General features: G+C 47.3%; 5 protein-coding genes across 5 annotated transcripts; 4 read left to right on the forward strand and 1 right to left on the reverse strand.

The window, feature by feature from the left end:
- Window positions 1–134: 134 nt before the first annotated feature.
- FIESC28_09747 (uncharacterized protein) lies at window positions 135–2047 on the forward strand (the record flags this gene model as incomplete). Its single annotated transcript, XM_031163883.1, has 5 exons — window positions 135–369; window positions 429–777; window positions 837–975; window positions 1025–1329; window positions 1402–2047. The coding sequence occupies 5 exons, from the start codon at window positions 135–137 to the stop codon at window positions 2045–2047; spliced, it is 1674 nt and encodes a 557-aa protein (XP_031012043.1).
- Window positions 2048–2352: 305 nt separating this feature from the next.
- On the forward strand, window positions 2353–2736 carry FIESC28_09748 (uncharacterized protein; the record flags this gene model as incomplete). Its single annotated transcript, XM_031163884.1, has 1 exon — window positions 2353–2736. One exon carries the CDS (start codon window positions 2353–2355, stop codon window positions 2734–2736), a length of 384 nt encoding a protein of 127 aa, XP_031012044.1.
- Window positions 2737–4532: 1796 nt separating this feature from the next.
- Window positions 4533–5036, forward strand: FIESC28_09749 (uncharacterized protein; the record flags this gene model as incomplete). Its single annotated transcript, XM_031163885.1, has 1 exon — window positions 4533–5036. The coding sequence occupies one exon, from the start codon at window positions 4533–4535 to the stop codon at window positions 5034–5036; it is 504 nt and encodes a 167-aa protein (XP_031012045.1).
- A 1955-nt stretch (window positions 5037–6991) lies between these two features.
- FIESC28_09750 (uncharacterized protein) lies at window positions 6992–9425 on the reverse strand (the record flags this gene model as incomplete). Its single annotated transcript, XM_031163886.1, has 3 exons — window positions 6992–7889; window positions 7935–9198; window positions 9254–9425. 3 exons carry the CDS (start codon window positions 9423–9425, stop codon window positions 6992–6994), a joined length of 2334 nt encoding a protein of 777 aa, XP_031012046.1.
- Window positions 9426–11017: 1592 nt separating this feature from the next.
- On the forward strand, window positions 11018–13166 carry FIESC28_09751 (uncharacterized protein; the record flags this gene model as incomplete). The annotated part of the gene is made up of 3 exons (XM_031163887.1): window positions 11018–11314; window positions 11364–12732; window positions 12784–13166. 3 exons carry the CDS (start codon window positions 11018–11020, stop codon window positions 13164–13166), a joined length of 2049 nt encoding a protein of 682 aa, XP_031012047.1.
- Window positions 13167–13219: the final 53 nt, after the last annotated feature.

A 13219-nucleotide genomic window follows, 5' to 3' on the forward strand; every position in this document is an offset into this window, starting at 1 on the left:
TGAACCTCGTAGGAGTAAGTGGCCTTGGGTTTGTTTGCTTCGTCGATCAATAATGAATATAAATAATCCTCGTTCCCGCTTTCCTATCGCTTGTCGCTGTGGATGCGCTAAAAGTTCGTCGTTTGCTGCTACTCATGCTTTTTCCAAACCTTTTTCTCGCTGCCGTCGCGGTTACCACTGCATACGCTGGGCCATGCAAACCCTTGACTGGCAAACCATCTTCTCTTTCACCTTCCGAAATTACTCTTTCATTTTCGACTTCTTCCAGTGAGACGTCGAACCCAGGCGACAGCGCAACTTCAGAGGGTTTCGATAGTCAGGAGGTAACTTCAAAGTCTACACTGGCCATTGATACTGCTACATCTCGAGGTTTGTCTGGCCTTGCCGTGGCATAACCGTTGTCACTCAAACTAACTGTATTTAACAAGATATCCCTACTACGGACATCACCACCCCTACTATAGTGGCTAGCAGCCTAGAATCTGTCGACAGTCATGTGTCAAGTTTGGGCTCTACCACGCTCGAGACGACTGCTACCGATGCCATACCGATCGAAACTACAGTCAAGGGTGCTATCGAAGCACCCACATCCGAGACGAGCGTTGAGGATACCGCATCGTTACTCACCAGCACAGCCGCCGAAACAACATCCATCACTTCCGAAACAACTACCGCTGCGTTCTGCGCTCGTAGCACGACTGTGATATCAGAACTTGAAGATGATCGAGATGCAATCCCGTTTTGTGTCCAATATTTATCTATTGCCACGCATACCGTGTACGTCTCTTGTGTAATCGGCGTAGGGTTGATCTTCTGCTAATCAGACCTCTTGTCAGAACCGAATACGAAACACTACAGCCGTCCAGCGTATTCGATTACGAGCTCATCACTGTCACGGCTGACGCTGTTACAAAGATCAAAACAGCATATGAGGGCGTAACGGCAATTGAAACCGCCAAAGAGACTAAGACTGAAGTTAGACCAAGAGCTCCTATGCACTTACACAATGCTAACTTTCTTATAGTGGGACACTACTACTGTCACTTCGACGCGCTCAATTGATACAATTTCCTGTCTTGACAGTGCTTACACTTACACTCCCCCGGTGCCGACGTTCGAGCCAGCTCGTGGTGCACTAGGAGAAAGGGGAGAGAGTCTGGAAGTGGTGCCTGTTGCATTTCCTAATGAGTGGACAGAAGCCGAGACCTCTCTTGCTTGCGAATGTTTGTCGCTTGAAGCACCTAGTACTACAACCACAATCTTTCAGACGTCGGAGCCTGCAACGATGGTCGTAGCTTCTACAGATGTAGTTACGCCTATTGAGACTTAGTATGTATTTTGCCGTTGTTTTAGTCTACGCCCGTATAATCCTGGCCAAGGACAATACTAACTATTGCAAAGTAACGAGATAATCACAACGACATCAGTCAGCACTTCTACTTCTACTGTTACAGAGAAAAGAACTGTAACATCAACAGCTTGGATTGTCGAGACCACCTTTGCATACAATAACAATATGGCATATCGCAGGTACTCGAGTACATTCAATGCATATGTCTTCAACAACGGATTTACTACTACCTGGTTTAAATCACAAACTCCCTTATTCTCCGGCTATACGACCACCTTTACCTTTGCGTCTCGTGGCACTTTCACGTTGTCAAATGGTGACTCGTTCGACTCGGGTCCGGCCGCTCTTCTCTATAATGCATACTTTTATGCAAAGGAAACTGGAAAGTACAAGTTCAGTATAGCTGAAACAATCGATAACTGGGGTTATCTATGGGTGAACGATGCTGCATATACCTGGAATCAAGGAGCTTGGGCTATTGAGGGAAGACGTACTGGATCAGACCCGACGCTTTGGAAGAGCGGTTCATATGAGATCAACCTCAACAAGGGTGATGCCATTCCATTCACGTATTTGTGGGCCAACGGAGGAGGACGTGGTAACAACGACATGACTGTCATTGCTCCAAGTGGTCGTAGCATCCCAGGAATGCAGGGCTCGACCGTGCAAGCTTGCAATCGCGGAAGATTCCAGTAAATAGCTTTCTATACCTGCATAAACTCAGTCAAGAGGGATTTTGGCACAAGTCAGTACGCGACGATAACAGTTAGAAAACTGAAGATACAAAAAGGACAGAAAAGTGATAAATGCATCCGTAAATCAGCCACTGACCGTCCTTGAATCGGCGTAAATTGCAGTCTTACACCCGCAAGTCCCCCATAGAAGAGGCCTGGCAGCATAGCAGAACAGAGTCCTACAGCGAGGGTCTAGGGTGTCGGCTTTGGATGCTGTCTCGACCACAAAACGCCAAGGCAGCGTCCCGTCTCGTGTATTACTTCATCATGGCTCCTGTCAACCTTCTCGCGTATGCTTGGCTTGCCTTTGTCGGCGTGCAAGCTGGCCCATGTCATCCAAACGCATCGACCACTCTTCTGTCATTCAGCCTTGAGATAAGTACACCAACGTCTATCGAAAACGAGTCTGCCCCCAATGCGGCTAGCTCCTTTTGGAGTTCCTTTGAGACCATCTCTGCCCCTACACTTTCACCCGAGATGAGCGACCATTCAAGTGCCACTGCCGACTCAACAACTATAGCCCAGACCATAACAAGCCTCGATGCGGCCTCCACTACGGCTACGACGGATATGGAGCCCACGACCTCCGCTACCACTACCACTACCTCTACTGCTACGATGCCGGAAGCCCCTACGCTTACCTGCGGCTAGACAAGCAGCCCTTACACAGTGGCCAATGGTGTTGAGTTCAGGCTCGATTGTACTAGGTACTGGGAGGCGTTCGACGACTTGGCTCGGATCGAACACACTAGATTTGCAGCGTGTATCAAAGAATGCAGCATGGCTGAAACCTGCACCATTGCACAGTATGACGCCAACGAGACCCGATGCTATTTGATCGAGGAGGGCTTTGACGATTCTAGGGGCTTCCCTCGTACAGGAGTTGCGGTCAAGGTAGTTCCCGAACAAAGGACTAAGTCTAAATATTAGAGTATATATTACTTTTACGTACCATGGAGCTACTTCTCTTGGCGTGCTTTCTACTATCAAACGTGGAATTCATAGTTCTCTTGTCTGATCTCGATCTGCTTTAAAGACCTAAGTCCCTGTTTGTAAAAACTTCAAGCTTGAGAATCAAGAGCATAGGCAGACGGTTGGATGACGAACTATCAAACCTTCCCCTGAGTTCTATATGGCATAGCCTCCCTCCAAATGTCCCCTTAACCCCAAGTTGTTTGACGAGCGGTTTAATATTCTCCACATTGTATCCTTGTCATTTTTGAACTGCCGCGGTCAATATGAGCTAATTCTCCAAAAGGATTCGAGACGTCATGCAAACATGGTTCACTAATTTGCGCCGATCAATTGCTCGTGGTATCACGTTTGTCGGTGTCATAACGCGCTGTAATCTTGTTAACATGCATCTAAAACTGGGTAAAGGCATAATAATTACAGCAATTGTGGGTTTCATCTTGATTTATTAGCAATATTTCCTTTATAACGTTCACACTGCATTCTGTCATCTAGAGAACTTAACAATATCAGAATTATATCGTTTACAATAATACTTGTTTTCGCTTAGGTTTGACTATGATTGGATGAAATAGATAGTTAAGAGCCTCTGGATGTCGATGGTAATAAGCACTAAAATCCTTTCGCTAAAACTATACCATTTTCAGAAGGAGGTCTGCCGTCCTTGAGTCAGGATACAGAGACTATCGTACTGGTGTCCCCCAGACTGAACTTGTGAACCAATAACAAGTCGTCCATTCGTTTTGATAAACATCTCAATTCCACGCAACAAACCCGGGGTATTTTACAGTCTCACACTACTACTCCGCTTTAAAAACGACGTTACACAGGTAATCTTGGAATCCTTCTACAGACGGCCCTATCGACCTTGGCAGATGCAAGGCGATGGGCGGGCCGCCAGAGATCAGCTGTGCGTCAAGCTCCTGGGAGCAGGTGGGCAGGCACGCGGTCGTAAAAACATACCACACTATGGAGGCTCCTGCTTCAAGGTAATAACTAAAGTTATATTATTATAGAAATATTAGATCTTTCTGTGTAGATAGAAATGAAATGGTTTAATCTAACTTATAGCGATTTTGTCTCCTTGATATCTATCTTGGGAGCTTCAAAATTGCTGTATAAAAAAGCAGGGTTTGTAGGATAGCATATAAGTTACATACTTGGAGTTTTAGTGGGCTAAGGTTTTTGAAGGCCGCGTGGCAAGTGGTTAGAACCTAGTGTTCGTTTGTGAAGGATTCAGTTGAAGCATTGACTACTACCACGGTGACATCATAATCGTGATACCAAAGGTCGAGGCTAGGAAGCATTGTTGATCGGAGAGAAGTTGATATTGTACCAAGGGAAGTATAAAAGCCCCGAGCAATACCGTCAGAAAATAATCATCATCAGCAACCTTCACCTTACAAATAACCAAATCCACCACAGACACTCAATCTACAACTCTATATCGGATATCCATTAACACCACTTCCAAGATGCCTTCTCCTCGCAACATGCTCTTCGGCCTTGTCGCGGCCTCTCTCTCCACCACGGCAGTGGCCGAGCATCTCCGCGCTGTCTGGTCCTCGGGTGACTTTTCAACCATCTCTGGCCCAAGTGGCGGTAGCCAAAGCGGCCACAGCCACGGCTTCACCATTCTCAAAGACGACGGCACTGCCATCTACAGCCAGGGCTACCCTGGTGACCACGCTCCCTGCTACAACGTCGACGACGGCCGAGAGTTCACTCTTGGAAACGACCCATGCTGGAAGTCAGTCCGCAAGTTCAAGTGCAAGTCCGAATTCAGCGGCGCCCCCGGCTTCTGCGAGGTCAAGGACAAGGACGGCAACAGTCTTGGAACGGGTGAAGGAAAGACCGACACCACCTTCATCGGCATTGCTATTGCCCAGGACAGTGCTTGTGTTGTTGAGTTTAACACTGATGATGACGAGAATTGCCCCGCTGATGCGGACAACAACCTCGATGTTACGGACGGCTAGAGGGTTAGAAGGGAGGATATCTTGGGACGAAGAAGTTCAAGAGGAAGCTTATATTTGTATCTAGCGGGTAGGTATTCATAAATCACTACTCCTATCACTACAGGAGCCCGTGGTAACCTGTCTGAAACTGAATTTCAAGGTTGAATGTTGAGATCTTACTTTAATTTGGCAACACAATCACCATAGGTAGGATAAGCTTCATAGGCAAACAAGGCCCCAGCTGTCTGTTACTTGCATACTTACTTCAATAACAAGTGATAGTCTTGAGATATAAATAACCTCGAATACTTTTGCAAATGGAGGTACAGGTAGTCTACAGCCAGGACCTCAAGGAGATAACAGTATTCCGTTTTTCGTTAGCAGCTTTAAGAAGATGACCTATATTACCAGCGCAGTTAAGCACAACACGAGCAGGTCAACACAGCTACGTTCAATCAAGGGAAAAGTGAAATAATTCATTCAAGTCACAGTAGAAACAAGTCTATGTGAAATGGCACCCAGTACGCGAGTTTCCTATCATCCCATCCCAGCATTCATCTAATTCCGGGTTCCCATATCGTTATGTAAAGGCCTTTCATGCGGTCCATTTCGTTTCCTGCCCCGTCCGCTCAGATGTGGCTTTTCCTAAGCCTGTCTCGTAGGGCACCATGGCAAGAACATATCACTTCATTCTTTTTAGAATTCTCTTCCAAGCTTTTTGGCCCGGGGTCAGCACTGGCTTGCGCCTTTTTTCGATACGGCTAGGAAGACCGTGAAGACTGCAAGGATGACTCGGATTCCTGCCACCAGGATTCTGCATCTCGAAGTCTTTTTGGGGCGTGAATCCTGTGAGTGGTGGGCCGTTTCTAAATTTGGGGAAGAATTCGGGTGTTGGTCTTCTTTCCGGCTTTGGTCGCGCGATATTTGGTGATGGAGATGAAGAGTCCTTCGGAATAGAAGTAGTAGTATCGATAGACGTAGAGCCAGTCAGAGTCTGTCTAGATCCCGCTGAACCTTTCTTCATCTTAAGGATCTCTGCCTCGAGGTCGCCCATCAACTCTTCAAATTTCGGCTTCAGGCAATGGTCTCGAGGAAGACATCCTGCACCCTGTGCAAGAAGTTGGCAAGATTGATAAAGCTGGATGAGTGATTCATTTTCATCAGGGGAATTGGGAGACTCCGACATTGTGAAGTCCATACTGTTCCAGATCAGCGTACAGATAAGAGTATATCCTTTTGTCTCGACTGCGGCAATATGGGTAAAAGATGGGCTAGTAGGAATGGGATGATGGTAAAGATGGGAATGTCCCAAGTGTTGAAGCGGAGAGAAGTTCATGATGGAAGTACGAATGGACCAATGATCAAAGCTTGATAGGTTAATGGACGAAAGCTGGATAGGTAGGTTAATTACCAAAGGAGAAATGAGTTAATAATGCGAGTTGAACCAGGGTTGAGGGTAGGAGTATGAGCAAGTTAATCTCGTAAATAACAAGAGTATGAAGACCTTTATTCAATTCTTGACCATAAAGATCCATGGGAGAGCTATATGAATGGCTTTGCAGGGGCCCTATCAATGGAATAGAGCCACAACACCTGTGGCGTTGAATGCGTTGATATAAGACTCAAAGAAAATTGCAGCCTTCTGTGACAGGTCATATTCAAAGTGAAGCTCATCCTAGCAGGGATTCAATAATTCCTTTTCTTTGTTCATAGAGACATATTTCTTCACTGTGATTGACTTGAAACCCTTAACCCTGCGATATGACAGCAATACCCCTTTGTCCATGGGCATAGTCCAAGAACTCGCTCTGCAACAACAGGCAGGCAGAAATACGGTGAGGTGCAAAAATGAGGCATGGCTTCACTTAATCAAGCGGTAAGCATTGAAAAGACTGACCTTCAATTCTTCCTTTGTAGTTTAAAGTTACTTCAAAGAACGGCGTCCCTTCACATTGTACTATTGCTAGCCGTTATCTCTACCCTTGTCCAACAATCACATCTCCCTTACGAGATTTAGGCAGAATCACAAGCTCCTCTACCTTACCCCCCTTCACCATTCCCTCAACGGTAGTATTCTTCGGTGCCCACACCTTGAATCTAACATCCCAGCTCTCCGGCCAGGCAGCAAGCAACCTGATATCATCGTCCACAAAGGTCTGCACAAGCTGTTCCTGCAAGCCAATAGCCGCAGCCCCGTAATGATTCAGATCGGGCGTCCAGTCAAAGTTGGGACCCTTGAAGATTGGGAACTTGCACACCTTGCTAGGCGCGTACCGCTCTTCGGTCATGGCTGTTGCGTTGGCTGTGAAACCCATACGCGCGAGCCAGATGACATCTTGCTTCCACCCGTTGTTGCCATGATAGATGACCGTTTCGGTGTCGTATAGATAAGTGTTTTTGGCGATGGTAAGATTGGGTAGACCGAGACCGTATTCGGTCCAGGGAAAAACAAGGTAGAGTTGGGGGACTTCGCTGTTTTGAACGCGGGTGTAGGCTTCGGCCGGGGCGATGCAGGTGTGGCCATTTTGTTCACGGAATGTGTTGGCGGGGATCTTATCGAGGTATTTCTGGTAGTAAGTTTTGTTTTGAAGGGCAAATTCATCCACGATGAGGAGATCCTTGATAACTTGGCGAAGACCAGCGAGGGTGGAGACAGGGTTGTACGCCTCTTTGTAAGTTTCCGCTGCTGAGCCAGGATAGATGACTAGAGATTCATTACCAGCCATGCCAGTCAATGGCCAGGGGTTGCGCTTGAGCATTTCTCTGGTATAGTACTTGTCAAACCAGGCGAGCTGGTACTCTATAAATTCAAGATATGGCTTGACGTCGTAGCCTGAATAGATGTTTGCCTGGAGGATCATGTCGGCAAATTCACTACAACGATTAGTCACGTTCCACAAACGCCAAAAGATCACTTACTTGGCAGTATCCTGCATATGATTCAACCAAACGTTCCACAATTCACCATCGGGAAAGAAATCCGGTCGTGGCGTATTCGCATCATCGTCATACCACTGAGCATCATACTCAAACACATTCGACAAACCGGTGTTGTCGATCTGCTCCAAAAAGAACGCAGCATCAAGCTCCTGATAGACTTGCCCTCTCAAAACAGCGTTCGGAGTGATGCGCTTATAAAAGTCAAATTGCTGTGTCATGACATCAAAGTCTCCCGACCTTAGCAGCGGCCAGTACAACAAACGTTGGTTTTGAGCGGTGAATGTACCGCCGCCCCAGCGTCGATGGTCTGGTGTGTATGGTCGGTATGGGTTAACAAAGACGGGGTCAAAAGTCCAGAGACCACCGTTGAATTTAGTTGGCCAGGAAGATTTGGCGTTACAGCCCATGAGGAAGCGCCACAGTTGATAGTTTTTGCCCACTTGAAAACCTGCGTCCTTTTCGCCCTTGTCTTCGTTTATGATGATGTAAGAGCGGGCCCAATACTCGTGCCACCAGGTAAGAGTTGCTTCCTGGGTATTTTTGACGGCTGACTTGATGACATTCTTGAGGCCGTTGTACCACTCATCATGACTCTTGGTCTGAGCTTGGTACATAGACAGTGCGATCTTGAACGACTTTCTGGGCGCCTTAGCTTCGAGATTCCAGGCTTTGTAAGTTGTGTTGATGTAATGACCATCTGTGATATCTCCAGGCTTGAGTTGTTCAGAGTGAACAAAGATACCAAATTCGTTCCCGCGCATGGGATTGTACATCTCGTCAGCATATTTCTCCAACTTCTGTTGCTTGATCTGGAAGTCCCACAGATCAAGCTTCTCATTTCGGTGGCTCATCAGGACGCCATTCTCATGGAAATCGATCTTATCAGCGTGAGTGGTGCCGTTAGCGACCTTTGAGGTATAGATACCCCAGGAACCCTGATTGCGCTCTTCGCTGACCATAGATAGGTCCTTAAACCTCCAGTTCTCGTAAGCGACGCCAACGGCAATTTCCTCGGCACTGTCAACTTCGATGTGCACTACAGGGTTGAAGACATCGACCCAAATCTTTGCAGTGGCATTGTCTCTGCCAGTGTACTTGACGTAACCATCGTTGAGGATAAGTCTCTGTTCGAAAGAATCTTCGAAGGGGTTAGGGTCAAATGACAGTCTGACGCGACCGAGCTTAAGAAGAGCGTTGTTCTCGTCGAAAGTACCGCTCTTGGCGACGTACATGAGAATTGTGCCTGTGGTCGAAGTGTTAGTAATGGGTTACGAATGGACCATCTGGATAAAGCTCACCATTCTCATACCATGTGTTCAGACCGATGTCGCCACCACCGAGAGGCATAGAATCAGCCGAGCCGTTAACTCCAGGCTTGTTCCAGACAACATCGTAAGATGATGGAAGTGTAGCTAACACGGATGTGCAGCAGAGAGCAAGGGCTGGTAAAGCCCCGCCGAAGAACCTCATGATGACTACTCTTGGCCTTTAGATGGCGAGTAAGCTACCTGTACTAACCCGACCTCACGAGACGCCAATGGCTGGAGAATATATAGTTCTCTACGGCTATAACGTCACGACCCTGAACTCAGATCACCCCACTGAAGTGTCCATCGTTACCCCGCGAAGCTATCATAAGGTAGGAGCTCAGGTGGATTTAACCCCAGGATAGTAAAGGGTCGAACTGACAAATGGGGCAGACAGAATTATTCAATCGGGTTAGAAATGCGTATACTACATCTTTGCAGTTATAACCTAATCGTTGAAGCTTTCTTTCTGTACCCATGATAGCGGTTCCCCGGATATGCTACGGCGAAGGTCGGTCATGTTAGCGAACGCGGGGTGAAGTCAATTCCCTGTAAAGCCCGCTGTTATCGACTTCAGTGTAGCAGCAGCTTCCAATTTGGGGAAGGATGCCCTTGTCTGTGAGAAAGTAGCGCCGGTGAACGTCGGAAATATCACCGGATGCTTGGGATATGGGATTGAGATAAAAGCAGGTTCAAAGCAGATGATCCAAAATGGTAGAGAGATCTGGTGAAAATGCAATGAGATTTTCTGGGGGTTATTCCCGGTGTTGTACTGGAACCCCCTCAGTACCCAGAGCGCCACTGTAGGGTTGGGTTTCAACTGGTGACACTAGTGTTGCTTTGTCGCAAAGCCCGCCAATCTTGTTAATGAAACATTGACAAGAGCGCTCGATTATCAATTAATTCAGAGAAATACTTCTGGCAATAGCAATATTGCTTTGGAGGAAGTAGTTGATAAAGCGGCGCCCAATCAACGTGTAGACGGCCCAGCCACAGATTCAAGTTACACAGCGCCTCGAACTCATGCAGAATTGGTTGCGAGCTTCTACTAATAAAACTACCAGGTTTTTTATGAACATGATAACTCTCTCGCCCAAACTTTGTGAGCGATGAGGCATTGCTGGAGGATCTGGATCGGGTAAAGTTTGTTTACTAATGAGGGTTGCAAAAAGACATCGTAACATCGGAATGGGTTCCGAGAGAGAAGAAGCTCAATTGACTGGTGGCACATCATGATGGACATGTCAGTGGTCTAGAACAGTAAAATGATCAAACTCATCACAGCAATTCATGTGTCAATTGAGCATTCAAATGGTATTGATTACGAGATTTGTCATAATCCATTGAATCTTATCAGATACAGTAATTGCCCTTGCTATCTTATCATCATCATACAGTTATCATAGCCAGGTTAAAATTACCCTTTTAGTCGAAAATCAAGTCTTCCACTCAAGATGGATCACGAGACCCGTCTCTCGAAAGCGGGGAAATCCGCCACTCTATCTTATCAACACTCACTATCCCTATTCCGGTTTATCTTTCCGTTGAGGCTCGCGATAGTAGACAGGTAGACAAGTATCTCCCCGCAGACACAAGAGATTCAAACCCGATACGGAAAAAAGAGTCGGTATCGACAATGTTTATTTCCAAGACGAGGCATGTTGTCCTACCCTCCTAGGACTATATATAAATCATGCCCTTCCTCTGTCTCTCTCTCTTCTTCTATAGTCAAGACTTCTCACAGTAACAGCAATCATGGGCATCTCACAACACCACCCCTTTGATCCTCTCACAGGCGACGAGATCGCCGCGGCGGTAGATGTCATTCGCAAGTATCAGTCTGGACAACTCCTCTTCAATGCAGTCACTCTCCACGAGCCGCGCAAGGCGGATATGCTCAAGTGGCTTGAGCACCCATCTGATGGAAACAAACCTGCTAGAATCGCGGATGTCACTGTCATTCTTCCCGATGGCGCTGTCTATGATGGTCTTGTCGATCTGAGAACAAAAAAGGTGCAGAAGTGGGAGAAGCTGGATGGTCTTCAACCGATTGTGAGTTATACTCTTGATATACTTGATTCGCTTCGCTAATAAGTGCTAGATCACACCTGAGGAACTTATTCTGGTCGAGGCCATCATGCGCAAGGATCCCAAGGTCATCGAACAGTGCGAACTCTCTGGTATCCCTAAAGAGGATATGCACAAAGTCTACTGTGATCCTTGGACCATTGGTTACGATGAGCGTTTCGGTAGCAACATTCGTCTTCAGCAGGCGCTCATGTACTACCGCCCTGACCCGGATTGCTTCCAGTACCAATACCCTCTTGACTTCTGCCCTATCTACGACGGTGCCAAGAAAGAAATCATTCACATCGATATTCCCAGCGTCCGTCGCCCATTGAGCAAGCAGAAGGCTATTGACTACATTCCTCGCTACATCAACGAGAATGGTGGTTATCGCAAGGATATCAAGCCTATCAACATCACTCAGCCCGAGGGCGTTTCATTCACCATGAACGGTCGTGTCCTGTCATGGCAGAACTTCAAGTTCCATATTGGCTTCAACTACAAGGAGGGTATTGTCCTGAACCACATCACTTTCACAGATAAGGGCATCGAGAGACCAATCTTCTACCGTCTTTCCCTGTCTGAAATGGTCGTTCCTTATGGCGCACCTGAGCATCCTCACCAGCGCAAGCACGCTTTCGATCTCGGTGAATATGGTGCAGGATACATGGCCAACTCCCTCGCTCTTGGCTGCGACTGCAAGGGTGTAATCCACTATCTTGACGCCGACTTCGCCCAACGCGACGGCTCCATTCGAACCATCAAGAACGCAATCTGCATCCACGAGGAGGATAACGGCATCCTATTCAAGCACACCGACTTCCGCGATGACTCGGTCACCGTCACACGAGCCCGCAAGCTCATCGTCCAACAGATCTTCACAGCAGCAAACTACGAATACGCCTGCCAATGGGTCTTCCACCAAGATGGTACCATCCAACCCGAGATCAAGCTCACTGGTATCCTCAACACATATGCCCTCAATGAGGGTGAAGATGCCGGTCCTTGGGGAACTGAAGTTTATCCCCAGGTCAATGCGCACAACCACCAGCATCTATTCTGCCTTCGTGTTAACCCCATGATCGACGGTGTGAACAACACGGTCAATATGGTCGATACCGTGGCTAGTGAGGCGCCGGTTGGAAGTCCGCAGAACAAATACGGCAATGCGTTCTATGCCAAGAAGACGAAGCTCAAGACCAGTGGACAGGCCAAGACTGATTACAATGGAGCTACAAGTCGAACTTGGGAGATGGTTAATGAGAATAAGCTACATCCTTATTCCAAGAAGCCAGCTTCTTATAAGCTTGTCAGCCGAGAGGTTCCTGGCTTGTTGCCTAAGGAGGGATCACTTGTGTGGAAGCGTGCTGGTTTTGCTAGACATGCTGTTCACGTCACTCCTTGTAAGTTCACCACCAGTCATCATCAGTCAGACTTTTACTAACATATCACAGACCGCGACGATGAACTCTGGGCCGCAGGTCGTCACGTCCCGCAGACATCCGGCGAACCCTCCCAAGGTCTTCCCGAGTGGATCGCCGACGGAACATCCAGCACCGAGAACACAGATATTGTGATGTGGCACACATTCGGTGTTACACACATCCCTGCACCCGAGGACTTCCCTATCATGCCTGTCGAGCCCATGACTCTTCTCTTGAGACCTAGAAACTTCTTCATCAACAACCCTTGTATGGATGTGCCACCTAGCTACTCTATTACTCCTACGCAGGTTGCTGAGAAGAAGGGTGCGCTTGATCAGCATGATAAGGTTAGTCAGTTGGCTTTTGGCGGAAAGAGCTGTTGTTCTGGCGGCAATGCTGCCGCGAGATTGTAGAATAGAAGTGCACGATGGATGAGATTGTAAATACCATAGCGTGTAATTGAATA

The sequence above is a fragment of the Fusarium coffeatum genome (assembly GCF_003316985.1).
Source record: "Fusarium coffeatum strain FIESC_28 chromosome Unknown BRIP53273_contig_264, whole genome shotgun sequence".
Lineage (NCBI taxonomy): Eukaryota > Fungi > Ascomycota > Sordariomycetes > Hypocreales > Nectriaceae > Fusarium > Fusarium coffeatum.